Source organism: Rhodnius prolixus, unplaced genomic scaffold, assembly GCF_049639745.1.
Source record: "Rhodnius prolixus isolate KJV_2025 unplaced genomic scaffold, Rpr scaffold_6, whole genome shotgun sequence".
In the NCBI taxonomy this organism is placed as follows: domain Eukaryota; kingdom Metazoa; phylum Arthropoda; class Insecta; order Hemiptera; family Reduviidae; genus Rhodnius; species Rhodnius prolixus.
Window position 1 is genome coordinate 11,822,709 of NW_027411634.1, and position 25,179 is coordinate 11,847,887.

A 25,179-nucleotide genomic window follows, 5' to 3' on the forward strand; every position below is an offset into this window, starting at 1 on the left:
ATGAAAATCATTAAAAAAAATCATAGTCATTACCATAGATTTTTGTTTTAAATGTTTAGGAAAATTAAACATAAATGTTAGACATATAAATATTCTGTACAGGCTAAGTGTTTTCTAGACCTGATGTTTCTGACGTCACACAGTTAATAGGTTGCCCGTGGTGTCTGTGGAGTGGTGTTTTGAGTTAGCTTTTTGCGTGTGCTTGTGTACAATGGGGTTAAGTAATTTTCTGCCAAAAAATAAAATTGTTAGTAGCGTGAGTATTGACATGATTCATTGTATTGCTTATTTAATTATGCACTTAAAGTCCTTATGATATAAAGTAATTTAATATCAATATATTTTTTCAAGTAAAAAGTAATAGTTTTTTAAATCAAAATAGTATCTTAAGTTAGCTTGTATTATGCCATTTTATTCGATCCCATTAATTGTTTTAGTTTTTTTATGGAATAATCCAAAATAATTCAGTTCCATTTGTTTTAATTAGATGATTGCAGCTTCAAGTAAATATTCCTAGTTTACAAGATTTCTAGTAATTCATTTAATTTCCGACTTGTCAATCTTATTTCATCATGACATCTTCGGGACCAGATCGTTCTATAGCAAGTATTAGTTTACCTCAGTGGATGAAATCAAAAATTTCCGACAGGTAAGCATATTTTGTGAATTTGTTCCGAAATTTTGGTACTTGTTTGTATTACTTATCTTAAAATCTCAAGCAAACAATTATTTATTTAAAAAAAAGAAAAGATAAAACAAAAACGCAGTTTAAAGTGAGATAACCAAGCAGACTGACAATACAAGTGGGTTGTCATTGATATTAATTGGTTGAATGAATTATTTTTTTGATTTATTATCATAAATAACATTGAAGTGTCACCTTGTGATTTTCAGCCCTGTTATTCTGTTAGCGGCAACTAAATTTTATAGCCTAATGTAGAACTAAAGTTCATTTTTAATTATACATATTCATTTTTTAAGTGAGCTACTAAATAGTTACAATTACGTCTTTTATTTTGGGGGATGTCAAATGAGACTTTTTTTACATTTTCATTGCTGTAAGAAATTATTGTAAACAAGAGAGATCTTCAAGAAAATGCTCTATAGGATGACAGTCTGCAGTAGAAAGAAATCCTTTTTAGCTGCTTTGATACTTATAAAGAAATATTTATATAGTTCTAAGTGAAAAGTTTAACTGAGAGAGTGAATTAAGATTCCAATTAATCTATCCACTTACCCAAAGAACATGAGTAAAATCACTCTTTCTATTTTATAAGCAGTCTGCAGTTAACTAGTAAATGCATTTTACATGCTTCGATTAGTAGAATTTTCTTAATTAGGTGATTGCAACTTCAAGTTAATATTCTAACTTCAGGTATATTGGTGTCCTTTTCATTATTCTAGTCTCACAACATAAAAGTTCTTACAACGGCATCCCGAAAAGTCACACAATACATCTTACATCTAAGATGCTGAGTACTAGATGGATTAATATTGAGATTAACAATTCCATTTGTACACTTTAACTTTCTACCTTATAATTCATTTTTTACTTACACATATACTCAACACAAGATTACATTCTATAGATTTTGAACTAAGGGTTGTTAGCTGTGATATTTAAGAGTACATCCTATAAATATGATTTTCAAGAGTTAAAAGATACGATGTAATCGAATACAATCATTTTTATCAGTAGTACTTTGCAATGTATAATTAGAGATGTGAGAATTGTTATAGCATCTCATCGAATTTGTTTAAATTCACCCAGTTATTTCCACTTCGAGACTATTTATTCTGTTCCATCTATTTAATCCATTTACTTTTTACAGTCTGCTATAGATATCTTTTCTTATAAACATCACTTTTTTTCAGAATGGATCGATTACAGTAGAGCTCATTATCCAGCAGAAGGGGCGCCTGGAAACAAATTGCATATTTTTGCCAGTTTTCTTTGCTTATTTGTTGTCACATAGATCACAAAATTTCATTGTTTCTGCTGGATAATGATAGTTTGAAATTGTATTATTATTATTATTATTATTTTTTTTTTGTAGGTACGATCTTGAACAAACGGCTTTCAGTCCACCTAACACAGATGATGGATTTTTTCTCGTGAAATATAAGAAAGCAATGCCTGAACAAACAGAGCCACCAAAAGTGACTACAACTAAACAACAAACAAAATCTCCATTAATTCAAGCTTTCGAGGAAAAATTGTCATCAGATTCGAACCAGCAATCTACTTTCTGCCAAAAATTCATTTCAAATTCTACAATAAGTATGTTTATATAATTAATTACTTACTAAGGTAGAAAAATATTAATTAGTATTGTAAGTTTTCAAGACATTTTGTACGATATTTTTCTTCATTTTGTATCGTGGTTCAGAATGTTTTTAAGTAAGGAGAATTTTCTTCATATGAGGTTACCAATTTTATTACAACAGTTAGAACTCCTTGTTATTGAGATTTTCAAGTTATGTTTTGTACAGTTTGGTGTAAAAAAAACAACCTGTTTTATGAAGGGTTCTTCGCTTCATTAGCTTATATTAGCTTATAATCATGAGAACATAATGTTAAATACCATTTTAAACAATTAGCCGAGAATCATTGTAAATAACATTCCTGGTTCTAGAATCTAGCTGGAGTATGAGCAGGCCATTAAAATGCTACTTGATCGGTCCACTTACAACGATTGTGCCTTATTCATAGTCACAGCGTACCACAGGAATCTGCAGACGTTTGAATTGAAAATGACAGTCTTATTGGTTCATTAACTTCTAAACCCCTGAACGACGTCCTTGATTCTCTAAAAGTCATCTAAGCTAATCATAGCTTCGATTTTTGCGCAGTGCTTTCATCTGAAACATGATGCTTTTGCACAGTTTCAGGGGATTTGGATTTCGAAAATGTATTGTAACTCCTCAGGAGCAAAAAAAGGAAAGTAATTTAAACATCAGACTTCCAATAAACGTTTAGCTTGTAAAAAAAAGAGGTACATTATTTGAATCAGTTTTTTTTTTTTGCGATTTTAAACGATAAGGTGTGAAAGTTTTCAAAACCTTAAATAAATAGTTTGATTAAACGCTTAAATTTAACTCTTATTTTTTGTTGCAATTTTTTATTAACTCTTAACAGCAGCTTTGCTTGGCATTAGCGTTAGGCCTTGAGATATGCCTTAATATTAAATAGAGCATTAGTTTCTGTTGGTTAAGTTTCGCGGTTAGACATAGAATTCCTGCAAGCAAATAAGGCGCAAGTGGAACCTATGAGGTTTTAATTTAGTTTGTCGGCTTTGTGGTTATGGAAATTTCGTTTTTTTTTTTTCTTTTTGTTAGTTTGTTTTTTTTTCTAATAGCATTCTTATTTTAGGGAATTTATTTTTCACATGTACCATTATAATATTTACATTTTATTTTCTCACTTATTTACATCTAATATATGTACATACTAACCTTTTTTTTAAAATATGCAATAAACTTTGTAATTTTTAATTTGAAATAATTGATTTACTAAAATTGTAAACAATAACAATTAACAATTTATTCAAACAAAATAGTTGATGTTAATTGAAGATAAAAAACTGTGTGCATATATTTATAGTTAACATCCGCACACTTAAGTTTACCTACATACATATACATAACACTATACATTGTACAACATATGTATATACCTGCATAAATAGATGCTTGTACATTTGTACATACACAAGCACACACCACTCAGCAAACAAAACATACATACTTGTTACATTGTAAAAAATGTACAAATTTCAGTTGCCTTAAATTTCGTTCTTTTCGTTTTTACTTATAAACTTTCATGTTGATGTTTTCTTATAAATCGGATTTGGACTTAATACGTTACTGTTGATTTTATCCGACGAATCAGTTTCTTTTCTGACGGTTTCATTTTTTTTTCTTTCATATACCATAGAAATATTATGGACAATGTGTCTTTTCCGTGTGACAGACTTATGTATGTACCATTTCTATCTATGCAAAAAGTGCATTAGTACGAAAAAATAACTGTAGCAATATTTTAACTCTTTATGTTTTCAATCTTCAAAATGTCTTCCTTCAAATAGTAAGTGGGTCTTAAATTTGCTGAATTTAAGGAAAGATTGTAGGAAGGTACAGTTTTCTGAAATAGCCATTTAAAAGGAGCCTTCCTGGAAGATTCTCTGTTTTCCCTAAAAAAAATTTAAAAAACATTTTCAAATTAAAAGTGATAACCCTGATTTGGAGGTATTTCATTCCATTTTAATAGAATATTTAGTGTGGATGTACTTTCAAATGGTTACTTTTTCCTCGGAACCATTTTTGATTATAGTAAAACTAATAACAATATTTCTTTTGTGTTTTGCTTTTCTCCAACGAAACCATTGTGGGAAATATATTTGACATATTTTCAATCTGGGGGTCTAAAGAAACAGATTTTTAAAACGACTATGTTGCAGAAGCAATAAACAATTACAAATTATAATTATGTATTATTTGTTTATTAGTTATTATAAATAACTATATAATTATACACAATTATCATTAAATTAACTCTTCTGCAGCAGGAAATTCTTGATCACTGACACAAATGTTTGTTTACTACTTAATTTAGAAGTTATTTCAAGGACTTATTTATTACTTTTAGATTTTCTAATTAAATATTTTATCTATTCCAATCAATATTTATTATTATTTTATGACAGATAACATTAGCAATGCATACTTATTGCTTGATAATTAGAAATATGTGGTTCCTTATGCAAAATAGGATTCAAGGTTATTTGGTGTACAACTTATGTATCTTTACTATGATTTTTTTTCTCTAGTGTTTGAAAGCTCCAAGATTAACTTAACTTTTATTTTATTATAATAAACATAATGTCAGCTCTGTTTTACTTAATAACACTCGTAAAGTCATAAAAAAATAACAGCCGTTTAAGTAAATTTTACTTAGTAAGCACAATAAGGTTAACTAATAAGGTTATAGATGGGGAAATAAGGTAAATTAGAACCTTAGAGTTGGAAAATTACTATGTTTGGTTTGGGTGTAATCGATAAGAACACGGTATTGAATCATAAGGTCGTTGTCTTCATTGTGGTTATCCATTCTTAGGAATCAATAACGCGTGAGTAAGCAGTAGCAAGTAAAACTGGCCGTTAGCACAAAAAAAAAGTGTTGTTTTATGATGATTAAAAGAATTTATTAGATTAATCTTTCAAATTATCATCAAATATTCATGTAAACATTTAAAACGACTTTAAAATTCGTGTAAAGTAATATATTAAAACGTCAAAAAGTGCACGAAAAAGCGTAACGTTGAAAAACACCTAACTTTGACAATTTTTTTCTCTTTTGCTATAAAATATAAAATTCCCAAATTTTCTTTATAATATAGGTCAAATCCTTCTTCATAACTGTATTTTTTTTTTGCAACTACCCAGATCCAATAGATTTCGAGAAAAAAAATAGCGGGAAATGAGCAAAAAACGGCATTTTCAGAAAATGTTCTTGTTCTTCTTCTTGATGTTACATTTTTTGTAAACAACGTAGCGCCTAAACGCGCGAACCGATTTTCATGAATGAGGTGTCATTCGATTCGAAATTTTATGTAGATGTATATAATATTTAGGAGCTTTCAGAAAATATGAAGATAGTCTCGAAGCCTCGGATTGTTTCTACTGGTTTTCCGTAAATACTTAAGATAAAGCTGTTGAACAGCAGGAAACGAAACGTTGACAGGTGGTAGTGACCTATATTAGTGGTACAGATGTGGAACTTGAGAGTAAATAAATGTGAATATATACTCTCATCCTTATCGTCAGAAGATTGATTTAAAGTTCTAAATAATTCAGTTTAAACAATAAGGAGTTAATTAATATTACTAATTGTTAATAATAAAATTACTTCGACGAATATTTGGACCTTGGATGCGTAAGTGGGCGCTAGAGAATTAGAAAAAATGAAGAGCTTCGGCAGATGTCCGAGGAACCAGAACTGGTATCTTTCGTAAGGAAGAACCCAGTTAAGGTGGCTTGGACATGTTGAAAGAATGCCACAAAAACCGAATTCCAAGGAAACTTTTGGAGGGAAAGCCTAGATAAATTGGCGAGGTTTAAATGTATGGTTTTTTTGAAAAAAGAAGCGTGACCAAATTGGAATTTTCATTTTATTTTCGAAGTGTTTTGAAGTTTTGGGTGGGTACATTTGGGCGAGCCTAGTAAGTTCATTTTCTTTATTGATCGTGGTATTACCATTTACATAATGTTAAAAATAGATTACTGAAATTTTTGTGTTTAACTGTAGAAAGTGCGTTTTGTATGACTATCAAAAATGGAGTAGAAGAAAGTCTTATCAAATTTTTGTATCAGATGTTTTTCAAAAATTGACCATCGTGCAAATATTAGTGGGCAGTTGTTACCACTTTCAGTGGCATGTGTTATAAATTCGTAAGTCATTTTTTATTCAACATCTGTGCATCAGTGATTTTTTGTTTGTTTAAACAATTTAAAAGTTAATATTTAATTTATACCCTAAAGTTAGTTAATTGTATGAAATTATGGTTTGAAATTAAGTTAAATATGTTGAGTGAAGTCGATGAAGCAAAAAACGCTCTTAGCAGTTTTTTATTACAATATTTTATTGTTCCAATTAATTAGCTAAAAAACAATAAAAAAAGAGAAAGATTATATAACAGTGCGAATATTATCATTCAAATATTCCAGTCCTTGATAGTTAAAAAAAAGAGTGGGGGAATATAAAATCCAATAAGAATAAATTTTAGTGAAGCCCTAAAAATTCGATTGGTAGTTAAGTGTCACACCTCCTCCGGCAGTCTTTGTTTAAATTTGTTATTCAATAAACAATTTCATATCATTACATTTCGTTTAGTGAACAGTGTAAGATGTCATCAGTTGTTTACTGTTTAATTAAATATATTGGGGCAAATTTTGCCCTACCAGCAAGTTTTCTATGTAAGTAATTAATTTTTGCCGTTTTTCACTTTTACATTTTGTTAATTTATTTATTTTTAAAGATTTATTCCAATATTGATGCAAATATTGTTTTCTTTATTTCATTTTATGTTGTATGGTTTTAATATTATCATTAATTATCAGTAGGAGTTAGTGTGGAATAAATAATTATTGTTTTAATTAATATAATGAGTTACATTTGTGCGGATATTTAGAATTATAGAATATTATTTAGAATTAATTAACATTTGAAGCTTCCAGACGATAAATTAATAAATGTCAAATTTCTGTTGTACTATTTCATCAGCAATTTTCTTAGGAAACTAGTAAAATAAATAAATAAATTTATATTTTTGTTTAAGGCGCCACGGTAGCCGAGCGGGTTAAGAGGCGAGACCTGCAAAGCTAATATGCATTGTGGTACTTGGTTCGATTCTCGGTCTTGGCCTTGGATTTTATTTAATGGTTAAATGAGAAATAGTAAAGTACGTTCGCTATTCGCCTCCGTCCACGACACCTAGTAAATGATGGTTGGACGTTAAGCTCCGCCTGAAAAAATAGGCGATTACTTTACTTTACTATATTTTTGTTTTAAAAAAAAAATAATCATAAAAATTGGGATTTTAAGAAGTTTTCTAGCAGAATAGGCAATGCGACTTTTTCTAATCATTTTTCAGATGCTTGTTATTATTTTTTTTTTTATCAAGTAGCTCTTACAATTCTCTGGATTGTGAATGTCGTTAGCCTTATCATTTCATCGTATATTGTTCGGTACATCAATGAAAATTAATTGATGTTATTTATTGAAATTGCAGCTTTGAAGCACAGCTGTAGATAAAAAATTGCATCTTTTCTCATAGAAATGATGACTTTTTACCCAAAATTCGCTCGTTTGAAAACAAAGCGAAGTATAGTCGAGATCCTTACTAATAATACATAATATTTATTTTTGTATAAAAAAGGCTAACTTTAAAGAAAATGTGAACCAACTACCAATCTATTTTCTCTGCTAGTCTGAGGAGTGTTTTCTCTTGGTTTGTTAAAAGTTTTTTTTTTTTTTTTTAGGATCTTGTTAAATACTTAATTTTTTAAGACTCCGAATACATTTATTACATTAAAACGCGTCATTGTCTGTGACCCAGTCTTTTCTCAATTACTGTTGCTCTTCAGACAGTGTTCTCATACATCCCGGTACATTACCGAATAGGATCCCAAGAGAAGCTATTGGGAAGAGTTATAGCTAAGAGCAGAACAGAACTTTAAAAACTGGGATTCATAAAAATGTGGGACGTATAAATCAGGTTAAATAATTAGTCACCCGGGCCCTACACCACTACAAACCCGAGGGATCTGCGAAATACCTTCCAGAGACAAGCCTACTGGGTATGTCTCAAGAGTTCGCAAGAGTCACTCCTTTGTAATTTCATAAAAATAAAATGCTAAAATTTGTGAATTACCTACAGGCAGCTGGATTTTTGGTTTTAGTGAAAGTATCTGTATTTATTGATTATAAACTTTGTTTAGAGAGAATTAGTGACGAGTTTTATTTATTTATTTATTAAGAAAACAATCCTAAGAGTTTCAATGGATTTTTGTAAATTTGTAAATCCATTATTTGATTGTGCACTATATTTTTTCATTTAGTTATTTTCTTCATTTTAAAAGTAAAGTAAAGTAATCGCGCCTATTTTTTCAGGCGGGGCTTAACGTCCAACTACCATTTACTTGGTGGACGGAGGCGACTAGCAAACGTACTTTACTGTAAATTTCTCAATTAACCATTAAATAAAATCCAAGGCCTAAAGACCGGGAATCGAACCTAGTACCACAATGCATATTAGCTTTGCAGGTGTCGCCTCTTAACCCGCTCGGCTATCGTGGCGCCTATTTTCTTCATTTTTAAAAGATGAGTTTGCTTGAAATGTATTCAAGAAACAGAATAAAAAAATGCCATTTTTCACATAAAAAATAATTTGAGACAAACTTACAAAGAATTTTTTTCTGATTGATCGTTGTATACACAAAGTCTGTCTGAAAAATTAGGTATTACAATACAATAATTTCAAAATTTTGTCTTTCGACATACTTTTGATATTTGATAATTGCTTACGACTTATTTCATATGTTTGTGCTAAAAAATTGTTGGAATAATTAGCTGTTTCATATGTTCTTCACTTTTAAATCAATAAATGAAACCAGTTTAAGAGCAAAGAGGTACAATGTTTTATCTAAGGTGAATTAGCTCCCCGAATATTTATTTACTAAGTATGGAAATTGAATTGTTTTCCTTGACCTTTGGCTTGTTTCAGTGAGAAAGAGTAAAAAAAAAAAAATCTTTTACTCTATTCCGATTTATATATTATTAATAAATTAAATTAGTCTTAGGAAAACACTTGACAATGATAGCTGTTCTAAATTTTTGTTTCCAAATAATAGTCGTAAGTTAGCTTTTGTCCTTCTGGTCCAGCTGTAAAACTAAGTTAAAAATAGATACACATCGTCGTGTGTGAAGCCACTAGCGTATTCTCATGCTTTCATTTGCCTTTTATTGTTCAAACTAATTGGTTATAATTTTTTAAAAAAAAACTTCTATCAAATTGGATACCTCACGAGGTATAAATTTGTTTTATTATTATTTGTATTTTTGTGTATTGAAATGAAATGTTTCTTTTGTCATCCACCTAATATCAGCGTAGAATAAGTTTTTCAAACTTATTTTTTCATTAATAACTTAATTTTGTTCTAGTTATTTGCGTAAAGTACATCAAATTTTCCCTTTTTTGTCGCTGAATAATTAAATATTTCTTTTGGAGTAATTTAGTTTTTAATCTTGATTTTTATAAATATTATTTTTATGTGATTAGGATGATTTGTTTTAATTTTTTTTTTTTTTTTTAAGTAAGGCATGGAAGTTGCAGAGAAATTGTAAAATTGCATTATAATAGTTTTTTTCTGTGTTTATGACGTTTTGTGTAAGACCTTGTCAGATAAAAAATAATATATATATGTGTGTGTTTTCTACACAAGGTCAGAATAATAATTCCCATAATTCCATCGATATTCAAACAGAGCTGAATTCTCCTCTCTTTTTTCAATTTTTTTTTTCCTTTTTAATTTTGCTTAGTATAAACTTACCTGTTAGTTAGTCTCTTAAAGCTTCTGTTTTACGTGTAATGCATTTAACTATCTCTGATTTAATATGGATACATCTGCTAATCTTTCTATACTTTTATGGAAATTATTATGTAAGTTAAATTACTTTACTTTCTTATTCTACAATGTAGGAAGTGTGGCATTTACTTCCTTATAGTATTTGTGATTACAGTAACAGTTTAGCCATAACAAAATAATAAATGCTTAGTTTTAATGGCAATTTTTCTTAGTAGTGATTTTTTTTTTATATATATAAAGTTTCTTTACCTTCGCAATTGTTGTGTGATCGAATTTCTGAAATTGTTATTTTAGATTTATGAATTTGACTTTCTCTCCTCACCCATCTTTTTCACCCAAAATTTAAATTTAATGAATTTTTTTAAATTTTAGAATGAGCTTTTATTATCCCATCCGTATGTAGTGTGCTTAGGATGGATTAATCGTACTTTTTTTTTTTTTTTTTTTTTTGGCGCATTAACAGCTGAGGTTATTAGCGCCCGGAGCTTTTTCCATTTTTGAAATAAATGTGAACTGTATGTAAGAAATCTCGAGGCAATGCTGAAATGTTCGTATAATCGATTCATTTCAAAATTATAATTGTTATTATTTTTAATATTTGTAAGAGAGAGAACGCGCAAGATTTGTTGAAATTAAATTCTTTTTGAACGATTAAGTTTTGCGAAATTTTTGGAATGACTTTCTTGATGATGTACTTAATTAAACTCGTCAAGAATCCTCTTCTCTCGTAAAATTTTCCTATTTCCAATTAGAAATCATATCTTTTTTGTTTTTAAAGTTCTAAAAGTGAAAAAACATTTAATGAATTTTTTTAAATTTTAGAATGAGCTTTTATTATCCCATCCGTATGTAGTGTGCTTAGGATGGATTAATCGTATTTTTTTTTTTTTTTTTTTTTTTTGGCGCATTAACAGCTGAGGTTATTAGCGCCCGGAGCTTTTTCCAGTGCACTGCCGGCCTCCGGACAGTGTTCTCTCGTTACAGACAACACTGTCCATCACCGGACAGTGAGCTGTAAGAAGCTCCTAGGAAGAGAAAATCTAAGGGTCAGCTGCTGGATTCGAACCCGGGACCTCCGCGTGGGAGTCCAGTATGCTAACCTCATAGCTAATCCCTTCCCTCATAATTTATTATTATTATTTTTTTTTTTTTTGGCGCATCAACAGCTGAGGTTATTAGCGCCCGGAGCTTTTTCCAGTGCACTGCCGGCCTCCGGACAGTGTTCTCTCGTTACAGACAACACTGTCCATCACCGGACAGTGAGCTGTAAGAAGCTCCTAGGAAGAGAAAATCTAAGGGTCAGCTGCTGGATTCGAACCCGGGACCTCCGCGTGGGAGTCCAGTATGCTAACCTCATAGCTAATCCCTTCCCTGTGATTAATCATATTATTATTTTAATCATATTTGAAATTTCTACACACATTTCATATTAATGACAGTGAAACTTCCGAATAAAATTAGAGAATTGCAATAAGTAGAAGAATTTTTTTTACATTCATTGATTGTCGTCTAAATCCATCCTTCCATCTCGTGACATTTATTTCAGCATCAACTTATTTACAATGACTTTTGAAGGATCAAAATATTTTTATTCAATAAAAGATCAAAACAAGTCTTGTTTTAAATAAATAATTTCATTCTTGGCAAGCATTACCAAGTGAGGTGTCCTGTTTAGCATTGTGTGATAGTTCCCTTGGTTAGAGTCCCCATTATTTATTTTTATTCACTATAGCATCATATTTTCATTAATTGTGTTATTGTGTGTTCGATCTTTTGTTATTTAGTTTACAAAAAACAAAATGCAAATTTTTCTTATTTTAAATAAAACACAATTTTTATGTTTGCAGCTCCGAGGGAAATAGGAATGCGTCATGGTGTGGACTCACCATTAACAAGATTTAAAACTTCTACTGGCACTGAAGATGCTTCAAAAGGGGAAAGTACAACTTGTGGTTATTCAGTAGTTGCAGTTGCCCATCAAATGATTGCAGGTTAGCCTTATTTTTTTTAAATTAATAAATAAGATGATGATTTGTTGTAAGATTATTTTCATTATTCTCATCGTGTTCCCACAACCGGCAAGAGTAAATTATCTTGATAAAAATTATTAATTAACAATTTATCATTTCTACTGATTAAAATTTAAAGTAATTGAAGATAGAATTTTGCAATTATTAGTTAACTACATCCTTTAAACAAGATCCTTTTATCTAATAGTAATGGAAAAAAAAACTTATCAGGTTTTTTTGTATTTTTTATTTTGAATATGGAGACAGCAAGATAATAATTTAACCTCCTTTTTTTAATTTTTCTAATTATAATGTTCGAATTACTTCTTATGATAATAAAATAGACTTTTATTACTTTTAGGTATTAAGATCACTTCAAACATGAATCAAAATTATTTAAACTTGCTTATGTAAACTATTCATAAATGTTAATAAGGTTATTTCAAGGTTATTTTAATTGATTTTATTTTTTTTGCTAATTTTAAAATGGATTATTTTTTTTAAATTACTTTTTCTTCCTATTTATGAGGAAGTACTGCTACCTTGATAAATTAATTAGTAGTTTTTATCGGAAATATGTTTTACGGTACTTTTTTTTTAAGTTGGTATTTCTTAGCAATACTCCAGCTGTAGATTCAAAAATTTTAAGCTTTGGCCAAAATAGGTTTTAATGAAATCTATATTTCTGCAATAATCGTTAGTATATTCCAAAGATATTTCATATGTACATTAATTTTTTTATAATATACTTTTATTGTTATAATTATTATAATAAACAGTCGATTAACCTACTTCTTTTTTTAGCTAAGAATTATTGTAGACAGTTATTAATTTATTCTTTAGAAATTGATGTTTCAGTTAGTGCCTTTGTTACAACCAGAAATAATAAATAATTAATTAAAACCTGTATTATTGAATGGTGAGAATTGGGTGCAGCGAAACTCGTAATGCCATTTAAATTATTTGTGTTTAAGAAAACTTATTTTTGGTCTTAAATTTTGACCTTCTGGTTTTTTCTTATATGTATCTTGTAAAAATAGTCAAATATTAGTGAAAATAGATTTTTGTGTCATTGACCGCTGAGGTAATATCTTATCAGAAAGGTTGATGACGAAAATAACCATACGTTCATTTTTCTCTCTCTCTCTTTTTTGGCATAGCTAAAATTATCTTTTAAAATCAATTTAGAATAAGCCTACAGATTTTTAATTATAATAGATAATTAAAAATTAAAAATGTTACAGAAAGAGCTATTGGTGACAAATTGGAAGCACCTCCAGTGTCTCAGAGAATTAGAAGGAACAGTAAATCATTACCAGCAAGTCCGCAAACTTCACCAAAATTACTTAGAAAAAATCCTTATTTCACGAACATTATCTTTGGTAAATATTTTTTATTATTATTATTACAATAATATAAATGCTAAAAAAATTATTTCCATTTATATATTACTGCATTTTTGTAGTATGATTTATTTTAACGCAGAGTGACAAATTATCTAGTGCAAATAAATTCAGAGGGGGAAGGGCAGCGTGATATAATACATATTTTTTGATAAAGTAATGATGCAAAAACTCTTTGTGCACATATCCTTGAATAGAAAATATGAATATTTAATTTAATCTTCCTATTTGATGTTTTAATTTTACATTTTTAAAGTATTTTATTAATAAATTTGCCTATTTTAAATATAAATAATAATAAATCAACGGTATCATTCACCGATGCAGCGAGATGAGCTATAATTAATTCTATATTAATTATTACAATTTATTAATTACATTCCTAATTATGAAATCTGAATTATTGCTTATTTTTAAATAACCCCAGTAACTTAAGTTCTATGATGTTGCCAAGTTGAATTGGGAACAGATTTCTTTCTTCTCATCCAATTTACTATCCACGTCATGGAATCAGTTTTATTTTTCTTTATAGTCGAGAAATATTTAAGAATTTTATATAACGATTACGTTAGTTTACTATTTCAATTTAAAAATGGTAGTCGTTTTTAGTTGTATTGGTAATAGATGATGTTGAATTGTGAGCAACTCTCATTAATTTCTGCTAAATTTGGGTATTTATATGGACATATTTTATCACTACTTTTAATAAATAAATTATTCAACAAATGTTTGACAAACATTTGATTTTTGAAGTTTTTAGAAATGCAAATATACTAAAAGAAAATATTAGATTGAATTAATTGAACAGTAAGAATCTTTTGAAAAGTCATTCGGTTCTTCTTGCTTAGAACTAAATATTTGTTGATATTCAATTAATAAACTTGTTCGATTCTGTTGACAACATAAATATTATGTTGTGAAAGAAGTTGGTAAAATTGTAACTTTATGTTACTCTACTTGAGACTTAATCTTCAGATATCTAGGCTTATATTATATATTTTAAAAGTCTTACATCACAGAAAACATTACTTCTGCAGAGAAGAAAAATGCCAATCATATATTGCAATTCCCAAAATTTTGAACTAATTAATTATAGAACAAATTTTCTATACCCATTGAAAAAAATATTCTTAATTATGACTAATATTTGGGCTGAAGAATGATTTTTCAATGCAAATAATTTTAAACAAAGTTCGTGCAGGTGATAAAAATAAAAAAAAAATTAATAATAAATTATGAGGGAAGGGATTAGCTATGAGGTTAGCATACTGGTCTCCCACGAGGAGGTCCCGGGTTCGAATCCAGCTGCTGACCCTTAGATTTTCTCTTCCTAGGAGCTTCTTACACCTCACTGTCCGGTGATGGACAGTGTTGCCTGTAACGAGAGAACACTGTCCGGAGGCCGGCAGTGCACTGGAAAAAGCTCCAGGCGCTAATAACCTCAGCTGTTGATGCGCCAAAAAAAAAAAAATAATAATAATAAATTATGAGGGAAGGGATTAGCTATGAGGTTAGCATACTGGTCTCCCACGCGGAGGTCCCGGGTTCGAATCCAGCTGCTGACCCTTAGATTTTCTCTTCCTAGGAGCTTCTTACACCTCACTGTCCGGTGATGGACAGTGTTGTCTGTAACGAGAGAACACTGTCCGGAGGCCGGCAGTGCACTGGAAAAAGCTCCGGGCGCTAATAACCTCAGCTGTTGATGCGCCAAAAGATAAAAATAAAAATAAATAATAAATTATGTTCAGTAAACAGTAACTAAAAATTATGACTAAAAAATTTTTCTTTTTTGGTAACGCTATCCGCTATTTATTATTTCCTTTTTTGAATAAACTTTAAAATTGTTCGGTCGGGTAAGTCCTATAATCTGCATCAATCGGATTTTAGTAGATCATTCACTTTACTTGATTGGCCTATCTATTTATCGCCTCTACCAACTCATTTTAAGATCTGATGAAAGTTATTAATTAAAAATAATCATTTGTAACTTTTGAGTTTATATGATTACTTTATCTGATTTCAATTTTTTTTTTTTTTTTTTTTGTTATCAGGTTCAACAGAAGCTGTAGATAGTAATGAAGGCCAATCTTCATCATTAATGCGTGGTTCTGTAGAAGAATTAGGTAATTGGTCCAGAGTGAATAGAAAATTTAATGAAGTTCGCACGGAGAGCAGTCTAGCAGCCACTAGTACTGTAACAACACACATTCAGCAACAAACTCAACTACAACAGAATACTACATTAACACAACAATTATTTACACCATCACCACCAGCTCCTGCAACGTCAACAAACAGTGGATTTGGCCAAGTGGTAACACTTAAAGCGAAACCTTCACATCTTAGAGAAATGAACTTCTGGTCCCCAACATCTATGTAAACTAATATTAATATTTTCAATCAAAATTCTGAAATGATGAGGTTAAACAAAATATTCTATTTATTTTCTTTTGTAACATGAACTAGGCAATTCGTTTTTTTTTTTCTCATTGTTTCCTCTATTTAACTGTGGGTGGTGGACCATTTTGTGTCTTAAAATTTACTTCTAGACTATACTTTACTTCTTTTTTAACTATATTATTACATTTTTTTTCCCTTAATTTCTTTAAAAAAGAGTAAAAGTGCAGTCATACTCATAATCATACTCAAAAACGCAATAAAATTAAATTTTCATTAATAAAAAAAGTTTGTAATTTTTTTTTTTTAATGTATTTGAAGTTTTCTTTTGTACTTTGCAAAAGATAAACTATCAAAATGTAATTTTCCTCTTCAATTAAATGAAAAAAGAAATCACCATTTTATTAACTTTTATTTAATCATATTTTTGTATCACCTGTGATAATTATTTTCTCGTCTTTTCATTTCTTTTCCGTGTACCACATCTTTACCCTTTTTCTTCTGTATGGGCCACCCCCTTAAAATCTTTTTAAATATATAAATAATTAGAACAGATTCCTCTGTTCATTTAACTTAGATTTGATAATGAAGTTCAAAATAGTTTTCCTAAAGTTAAAAGTAACAAGATTATGTAACACAGCTTATGCGCTTTCAAATCTTCACACTCCACTTTTTTTTAAGATAATTTAAATAAAGTAAACTTCCATTTGTACAATGTATAAGCATGAATAATTATTTTTGTAAAGTTTGTGCTATAATTGTTGAGATTTAAAGTTTGAGAATAACTATTTGCCTCCATTTAAAAGCGCTATTGTGTTTCTAAATGGTGTGTGATAGTCGATAGTTAGTTGTTATCAAAGATGAAAGGGTCATGGACAGACTGTGTGATTAGACAAAAAAATACTCATAACCAATCGTGTCTCTGGTAGCATTCTCCTTTTTTATTAATTATTAATCTGAAGTTTTATTATTACAGTAATTAAAATACATTTTTTTTGCCTTCTATTAATAAGAAATGCGGAGCTCTTTTTTTTTTTGTGAGCAACAGTTCTTAATACTTTGATTTTGGAAAGCGCTAAGTTTTTATTTCAATATTAAAAGCTATTTCTACAAAATTTATTACAAAATTTCATTATAAAACAGAAAAAATAAGTTTAAAAGCAATATCTATTTACTTGTTATTTATAAAAATAAGCTACATATCTTTAAAAGCACATTTAACAAACTGAGAACAATGGAACAAATTTATATAATGTGCCTTAATTTGACTTACATTAGAAGGTGCATTGTGATTTTTTTGCATCTTTTATTTATCTTAATTATCAGAAATATTTAAAGAAAAGAATATTTGTATAATGTTCTAATTAATTATAAATATTATCCATTCAATTATTTAACAAGATAAAATTACTCTTGAATTTGAATTAATTAAAAATCTATATTCATTTTGCCTTATTTAAGTTTATGTTACTTTATAATTTTTAGTTATAAAAAATAATGGGATGGAGTAATTAAAAATTTATTAATGTTTAATTTACTGATGTGGTACATTATTTTTTTTAATTTACAGTATTAATTTATATATTACTTCTTTTATTAGTTTTTGTATTAGTTACTTTTGAAAATTAAAAACATTAGTTTAAAAATATTCAATGGACTGTAATAATTTATTTGAATTTAGAATATAATTAAAATACAATTTTTTTGTATGTATATTTTTTTAAATTTAGGAACTAATTAAGTTCATTTGTTAGTAGATTTTGTGAGAAAGCTTCTTTCCTTTTTTTTATAATAATTTTTTTAAAAAAATAAAAAAGACAATATCTTTAATTTCTATTGTAGTATCCTCTTTTCCAATATTTCAAATATTTTCTCAAAAAGTCTTTTTTTTTTTGTAATTATAATGTATAATTTGTGAAAATAATGAAAGAAATTAGATACATCTTTTGCTCATTACCTCCATTAAAATGAAATGAATATTAATTTTACATAGCCTTGAAAATAGTTGTACTTACTTTTTTTTACACAAAAGAATTAACAAATATATAAAACTATACAAATTGTAAGGATTACGTTTATTGTGATATTGCTACCTACATTTAATATTGACATGTTTTCACAAAATTAAAGAAACAAGCTTTTTATTGATTTATTAATTTTTTTTCTCCAAATTAATCCAATTTCTATATTAATACTTTTTTTTCATAAATATAGCTAATATCAAGTGGGTAGTGGATACGCCAAATAAAAAAATTACTCAATATTGAAATATTCCTAATAGAAACGGTTATCTTTTTAATATTTTCATTTAATGTGTTATTGGGTTCGCAATGGTGAAGGTTATCAAAGGTTTTAGAAATTTTAATCAGTGTTTGCTTATTGAAATTCATTGAAACTTCAGTGGAGAAAAATACAATTTCAAAAAAAACAGAAGAGAAACAAAGTCAGAGGGATGGAATAGCTAAGCAGCTTACTTCTAAGGCGGATGGTTTACCTGAGGCGTTAAGACCCATCTTCAAAAAAAAACGAGCACAGCATTAATCATTTTGAACTTGAGACTTGTGGTTTATTTTTATGTGTGTTGAAGGTATGAATAGCGATTATCCGTCTTAATTATTTACTTTTTTTACAATATAAATTAAGTAAACTATGGTTTAATAAGTATATCCGCGCAATCTGTGAAGGCGGCTCCTTGAAAATATTAGAATTATGTATTAGATCAATAAAATAATAAATTCAATAATACAGTTTATGTATTAGACAGCATGCAATGCATAAAAATCTAAAGTGTATGTGGCAACGCCACATAAAATGTTAATATATGTAATCATATAAAGGTTATTTCTAGAGGTCATCCGATTATACTATCGTCCCGAATTTCTATTTTTACAGTATCGTGTTCAAGTCTGAGGCCACCTGAAGTCCAATTACTTTCCTTCAGGAAGTAAAGGAATCTATAGTTCTAAATTGGTAAGGTCTTCCTGAACCGAATTGAAACTATCTTCATTGTTATCATCTCCTTTAGGAATCTAAAATTGCTTGATGTCTTCATCAGATACTACTCCCTTATAAGTTCTTTATGTTCTCTGTACTCGCTCACACGGTATCTATCATTAAGGAATAGTTTGAGGAGCCTTATAGATACCAAGCAATTTTTTTGAGGTAACTTCACAAGGTTAATTACTACTCATAACCAGCTTCAGTAAATATTTTTGGCATTACATTTGTTCTTATTAAATTCATTTCGCTGTGTCTCTTGTTCTTTTTAATTGTTGTCTAGATCCTTCTGTGCCTTCCTAGTCTGAGAGATCTCTTAACTGTTCTTTTAATCTCTATCTCTATCTTATCTCTATGTCACCAGATATGTTAATCGTAAGGTGTAAACTTAGTAATGCGGTGTACAATGTTTTTGAAACTCTACTGCGACATTTCCGCAAAAGATCCCAGTCTTTATCTGCGGAACCTCTGCTAATTAGCAGATGCAAGCGTAATGACTGTTCATTCGTTCTAGTTGTATTCTTAATGTGCACTAACTACCTCCCTTCCTTTCAGAAGTGTTTTCTTCGCAGAAAAAGAAGTACTTCTCTGGGAACAAAAAAGAAAAAGAAAAAAAAATAGTATAGATATGTATAAAATGTATCACTGATTAAATTCGCTAGAGTAGGCAAATGAATATCTTGATAAATTTAAAATAATAAAATTTGAAATTTAGATGACGTCATTCGACGATTGATTTTTTTGATATTCTTACGTTATCTTTAGTTAAAGATTTTTCATTAACGTTATATAAAATAAAAAAATATGTATTTACACTTTATACTTAGGCCTGGTATCTTGTACAGATTGCATAATACTTTCTGAAGTAGTTGTCTCTAGATTTATTTTATACACTTTGCGGAAAACTAAGGCAAAAACAATTGCTAAGATATGATTATTAGATTGAGATAATGGATTTCAAACAAAAGAAATCCAAGGTGAGAAATAAAACGGTTCGTTGAGATGATAATTAAATAAATAAAAAAATACATAATTCCGCTGATTAATATAAACTCCACTTTTCAACTTAACTGTATAATTCTAGTGCACGGGTACTGCCTCTCACTGGTTGTAAGAAAAAATATTACTATAGGGTTTTATTTTCGAAATTGACTTTCACCGGATAACATGTCTTGAGGTCCGCTGATTTTATCATCTTATACTGCGGTAAGATGAAGAAAAATATTTTTAGCGAATTGTTTGTATAGTGGGAATGTTGCAAATCGACTTTTAAAAAACCTCAAACGAACCTCAACATTTAGTATTCGATTTAACCACTATCACAAATTTGATACTTTTTTTTATGTTTGTCTCGAGTACATGACCTTCCATTATACTTTTTCTTACAGCCCATTAAATGTCGAATATCTATTGATAAGGAATATGTTCAACAAGTACTATGTCTTTAAATATTGAACAGTGTAGAAAATGCTCATCAATCATGTCATTTCCAAAATAAAATTGGACTTGCAATAATCCAATTACGACGTAGAATAGTGACGTGGAAATTCAACAGCTGAAGCAAAAATGTTAAGATCAAATAAGGCAGTGAGATTACAGACACCTTCAGCTTTATGTTACATTTATTGATTTGCTCTTTGTTTAGCATGTTAAACCAAAGTTGATGATGGAAGCAATATAGTTTCTTAAATTCTTGACTACTAAAACTTTGAATGATAAGTAACTGTATAATTACCTGCTTTTGAGGATAATGGATAATACATACTCACTCAAAACTGGCCATTCGCTTGCAAATTTAACGTTTAATCATAAACGTATTAAAGATAGTTTAAAATGGACCTACGATAATATTCTTTAAAATGTTCATTTGTTCAAACAGTGAAAGAAGTGGATAGATAATGGGTATCTGTCAGTCAGGTTCATATTGCTTGTAGATTTTATATTCAGTTCATACCATTATAAACGAACTGCCATCCAGTGCAAAAATGGTTCAACAAGAGGCAGTCGATCGATATAAAAGTGTTGCAACATGTTGGAACATAAGTCTGTTAGGGTGTAATTACATAAGGAGCAGACACAATGCTTTATATGTTTACGTTTTAAACGAATGTAGGGAGGGTACAAGTGATTAAGAATTTGTGCAAGAAATGGGCAAGACGCCCTTGATAAGTGAACTTTTAGAGGGGACTCTTTTGTCGAAGTGGTGGCCGTAGTTAGTGGAGAAAGTGTTGCGCCATCCTAAGAGAGGCTGGCTCCACCCAGACCAGTTCTAGTGACCTAACAAATGCTCTCCTACCTCTTTAGCTTAGCCTTATAACTGCAAGAAACCTCTTTATAAAGTCAGTGCGCCATGACACTTACATTATATCCTAACATTCATCCACTGGTAGTCTTAATCTATGATCTTTATTTAAGAATGGTCCATTAAGATCTTCGTATTTATTTTTCTCTTTAATGTCATCCAAGGTCACGTTGATGACCAGGCACTTCTCAGAGATATAATCGATTCAAAATGCGGCACATAGCTTCTGGGTCAAAATTATAAAACTTTTGCAATATTTCCTTCATAATAAGGAGTCCTTATTATAGAATCATCTCTTGCATTCGTGGTAGCTTTATGAGAAAGTCGCTCTGCATTCATGACTTAAAATATTTACAAAAAAAAAAAACAAGAACAAGAGAATTATACTTGTTTCAAAGCCAAAAAACAGTGAATTTCTACCGAGAAGACTGACTCATGACAGTAGATCTTTCACATGTTTGATATTTTGATAAAACCACTTAAAGAGTGTGACTACACCAAAATCTTTTCAGTACGATCTACTGATTTAATTCGTTTGTCTCCTTTACCATGATCACTGTCCAAAAGAAAGATTTAATTCACTCTTAATGGTAGCAATTCAGATCATTAACTTCCCACGGGAAACCAGAATTTTTATTACCTAAACGGTTAAAAAGGAAAAGGGGTAAAAAAAGTAATAGAAGATTTTATTTGCTTCCATTTTGTTGTAGTAAGTTTTGAAAAGTATTTAGTCAACAATTTTCTCGCAAAATATTTCAGCAAGAATGTGGCCTTCCTAGTGGCTCCGTTAAGATATAGTACTCCTGTAATAATGGAACAACTGAGAAAACGAAAGCGAAATGTTCGACAAATATGTATTCACAATTTGTCAAAAAGTTCAGTGCATCTAACAAAGCTAAGTCCTAAATAGAAACAAAAATAAAAAGTAAGAAATGTTTCCTTATTCTAGAAAAGGTTTCCTCCTTAGTTACCCAGCATGCAACAAAAATAAATTTTCTAACTTAAAAATGATTGAACTTTCAGCATATACTTAACATTTTAAGTTTAAGTAAACTCATCAGCTAAATTAAACAATCCTTAGTAAATAAAGAAGGAATTAGCTCAAGAGATAAACTGGATTCCAAAGCGGAGATCCCGGGTTAGAATCCAGCTGCTGGCCCTTATATTTTTCTCTTCCAATGAGCTTCTTACAGCTCACTGTCTGGTGACGGACAGTGTTCTCTGAAACGAGAGAACAAAGTACGTATTTCTATTTTTGTTAAGGTTAAAGTAAATTTCTTCTTCATCTAAAAAAAAGAAAAAAGTTAAAATCCCTGGATGTCCCAGTTTAAAGTTTCTTATTAATAATAATATTGAAAAAAAAAATTAATGAACAAACATCAGTGCACATTACGTTTGCTTTACGAAAATCTGCGAGTCAAACAGTTCAACTGAACGGTGTAACGATTCCTCCAGCTGACGTAGTACGATACTTAGGACTGTACATTGACAAGAGACTTACCTGGAACCCACATACTCGACTGAAACGACAAGACGTGAACAGACGCTACAAGCTACTTAGTAGACTACTTGACCGCAGATCCAAACTCGACTTGAATCACAAACTGACAATTTACAAGTCACTGTTAAGACCCATGTGGACATACGGAGCAGAAATGTGGGGCTCAGCCAAACCCTCTAACTCCAAACGCCTGCAGACACTACAGTCTAAAATCTTACGGAAAATCCTGAATGCTCCTTACTACATTTCTTACCTTACAATACACACTGACCTTCACATCCCTTTTGTCACTGACCTAATAAAGTCTCGCTACCGCAACTTTCACAGCCTCCTAGCTCTCCATCCTAATCCTCTTGTCCAACAACTCTCCTCTACTCACCTTCCCGACAGTCCTCCTCGTCGCTTGAAGCGAAAATGGCCTAGAGATTTGTTGTGATTAAATAATTGTGAAAGAGTTTCACCAGTGGGTGATTGCTCTAACCATGACATTACAAGTGAACTGAACCAATAAGGTCAAATTTACTTGATGCAACAATTGTTGCAGTTATAAATATACAAATAAAGTGAAAAAAAGAAAAAACAAAATTATGATAATAATTGTTTCCTCAACATAAGAAAGTACCAGGATTAGGTTTGACTTAAACCACAAAAGGCGATGCTTGTGAGTGGTGTGAATCTGTCTACATTTCGTTTCCAGTGAATTTACTTCGCTATCTTTTTTTAGAATATTTTGTATCCTTATTAAAATCCTCAATTGTTTTTTATTTTCAGTTTTGCAGTTCAGATCCTCTAAATGTAAGTTAGGCCTATTACTGGTGGCATTTATTTCTAAGGAACAATAATTCTAGTGTAGTTCTAGCGAAGCTGTGGTGCAATACTTTCTTCAATTGAATCATTATATTATACGTTTAATTTTGAAGCTAAATCACACTTTAGTACAATGCTAAGATTCCAAATTTAATAACATAAATTGTGGTAGGAGAATGTTTTGCATTCATCCCAAATGTTTTGGTATAATGTAATGATTTTAAAATACCCAACTTTGTAAATATAATAATTTGCAATATGTGTACTAATACACTATAAAGTCTAAAAAAAAATACGACATTCCCACTAATAGGTAATTATGTGGAAAGAAAAAGAAAAAACTAGCATTTATAAATAATTTATTGGGACAATAAATACTTGGGAAATACTTGAGGAATGTTTACTAGAACTGTTTACCAACCATAGTGTGCACCGAATCCGTCGAAAGTAATGTGAGATACCGCTGGAGCAGCGGAATATGCAACTCCGAGGAGACCAGTTCTGGCTACAACTGGAGCATGACCGACAGTGGCGACGGCTGGAGCGTAAGTCCTAGCGGCTACAACTGGAGCTGCATGAGCATAAGTGGCTACAGCTGGGGCAGCATGAGCATAAGTGGCTACAGCTGGGGCAGCATAAGTGGCTACAGCTGGCGCGAAATATTTGGCATCGTTGGTAACCCTAGTATCGTACTTACGAACTGAAGAGAAAGCAGTGTCAACTGCTTTTGAGTACTGTGAGACCACACTGCTGCCGTCCAATGAACGAAGTGTAGCTTGTTGGGAGGTTCCTACGGCCGTAGATACTGCGGGCACTGCATGAGCTACGGCTACGGGTGCTGCGGCATAAGTTGTAGCAACGGCTGGGACGCCAACTAGGCCAGCATTGGCGTAAGCCAAGATAGTGGCAAGAACGATGTACTAAATCAAAAAATACATTAAAATTAACACGAGAAAAAAAACTGAATGTGCATCTAATAACCACTTACTTAATTACATTTACAGAAATGCAATGTTTTAGAAAGGGGAAGAAAATGATAACTTTCTTTGTAGAGAATAACTTACTTTGTACATTTTGAGTATAAAAATGGTTTGGTTTGTATCCTCGAAGAGTTCATGAGTTCTATTTTGAAATCTCAAATATATATATACGAGTATATACGCAAACAGTTTTGAGGGGGTTTTAGAGGGGAGGTAAAAAATATAGAAATAAATAAATAATATAAAACATTTAAACGGGTGAACTATTCGATTTACAATGTCTAGGTCAGCAATATTGACGGGCGGAGTCTTGAACATGACGGGTATCTGAGGAACCTTGTCCTCCTAACTCGGGGCCAACACACATACAAAATAATAAAACTAGGTGTATGATCTATTTCACAACCAATTCAATCACTTTCAAAATATATTTCATAAATTAAAGCATTAATTATTGTTTGTAAAGATGAAAATAATTACTATTTAATTTTGGTAAATACTTAAAAATGAACTTCATAATGCCAGGAAATAATATACTTACGAATTTTTTATTCACTTAATCAACTATTTAACAAACGTTTTTAATTAAGTACACAGTTTATTTTTACTTTCTGATTGTACAGGATGCAAAGTCTCT

The 25,179-nt window shown here is 30.2% G+C and overlaps 2 protein-coding genes and 1 long non-coding RNA gene across 4 annotated transcripts in view; 1 reads left to right on the top strand and 2 right to left on the bottom strand.

Annotated features, from left to right (window-relative positions):
• Positions 1 to 106: 106 nt before the first annotated feature.
• LOC141460882 (uncharacterized) lies at positions 107 to 18,107 on the top strand. 2 transcript variants are annotated; one of them, XM_074141314.1, is made up of 6 exons: positions 107 to 247; positions 488 to 649; positions 2,058 to 2,281; positions 11,994 to 12,137; positions 13,400 to 13,537; positions 15,610 to 18,107. In XM_074141314.1, the coding sequence occupies exons 2-6, from the start codon at positions 573 to 575 to the stop codon at positions 15,936 to 15,938; spliced, it is 912 nt and encodes a 303-aa protein (XP_073997415.1). In that variant the 5' UTR covers positions 107 to 247; positions 488 to 572; the 3' UTR covers positions 15,939 to 18,107. The 2 variants fall into 2 exon arrangements, with proteins under 2 accessions (XP_073997415.1, XP_073997414.1); XM_074141313.1 differs by having other exon boundaries at positions 110 to 256.
• Positions 17,805 to 25,179, bottom strand: part of LOC141460888 (uncharacterized) — a 45,782-nt gene continuing 38,407 nt past the window's right edge. The window contains exon 2 of the long non-coding RNA XR_012462412.1: positions 17,805 to 19,540. This is a non-coding gene — a long non-coding RNA (uncharacterized lncRNA). The remainder of the gene's footprint in view (positions 19,541 to 25,179) is intronic.
• LOC141460883 (larval/pupal cuticle protein H1C-like) lies at positions 23,930 to 24,764 on the bottom strand. Its single transcript, XM_074141315.1, has 2 exons — positions 24,627 to 24,764; positions 23,930 to 24,482 (listed from the first exon to the last, which is right to left on the bottom strand). Exons 1-2 carry the CDS (start codon positions 24,633 to 24,635, stop codon positions 23,976 to 23,978), a joined length of 516 nt encoding a protein of 171 aa, XP_073997416.1. The 5' UTR covers positions 24,636 to 24,764; the 3' UTR covers positions 23,930 to 23,975.

Bases quoted from the DNA above. Each gene is read 5' to 3' on its own strand.
- LOC141460882 (XM_074141314.1), top strand. From the start codon at position 573: ATGACATCTTCGGGACCAGATCGTTCTATAGCAAGTATTAGTTTACCT. The intron at 2,282-11,993 runs GTATGTTTATAT...TTATGTTTGCAG, and splicing joins CATTTCAAATTCTACAATAA to CTCCGAGGGAAATAGGAATG. The intron at 13,538-15,609 runs GTAAATATTTTT...TTTTGTTATCAG, and splicing joins TTTCACGAACATTATCTTTG to GTTCAACAGAAGCTGTAGAT.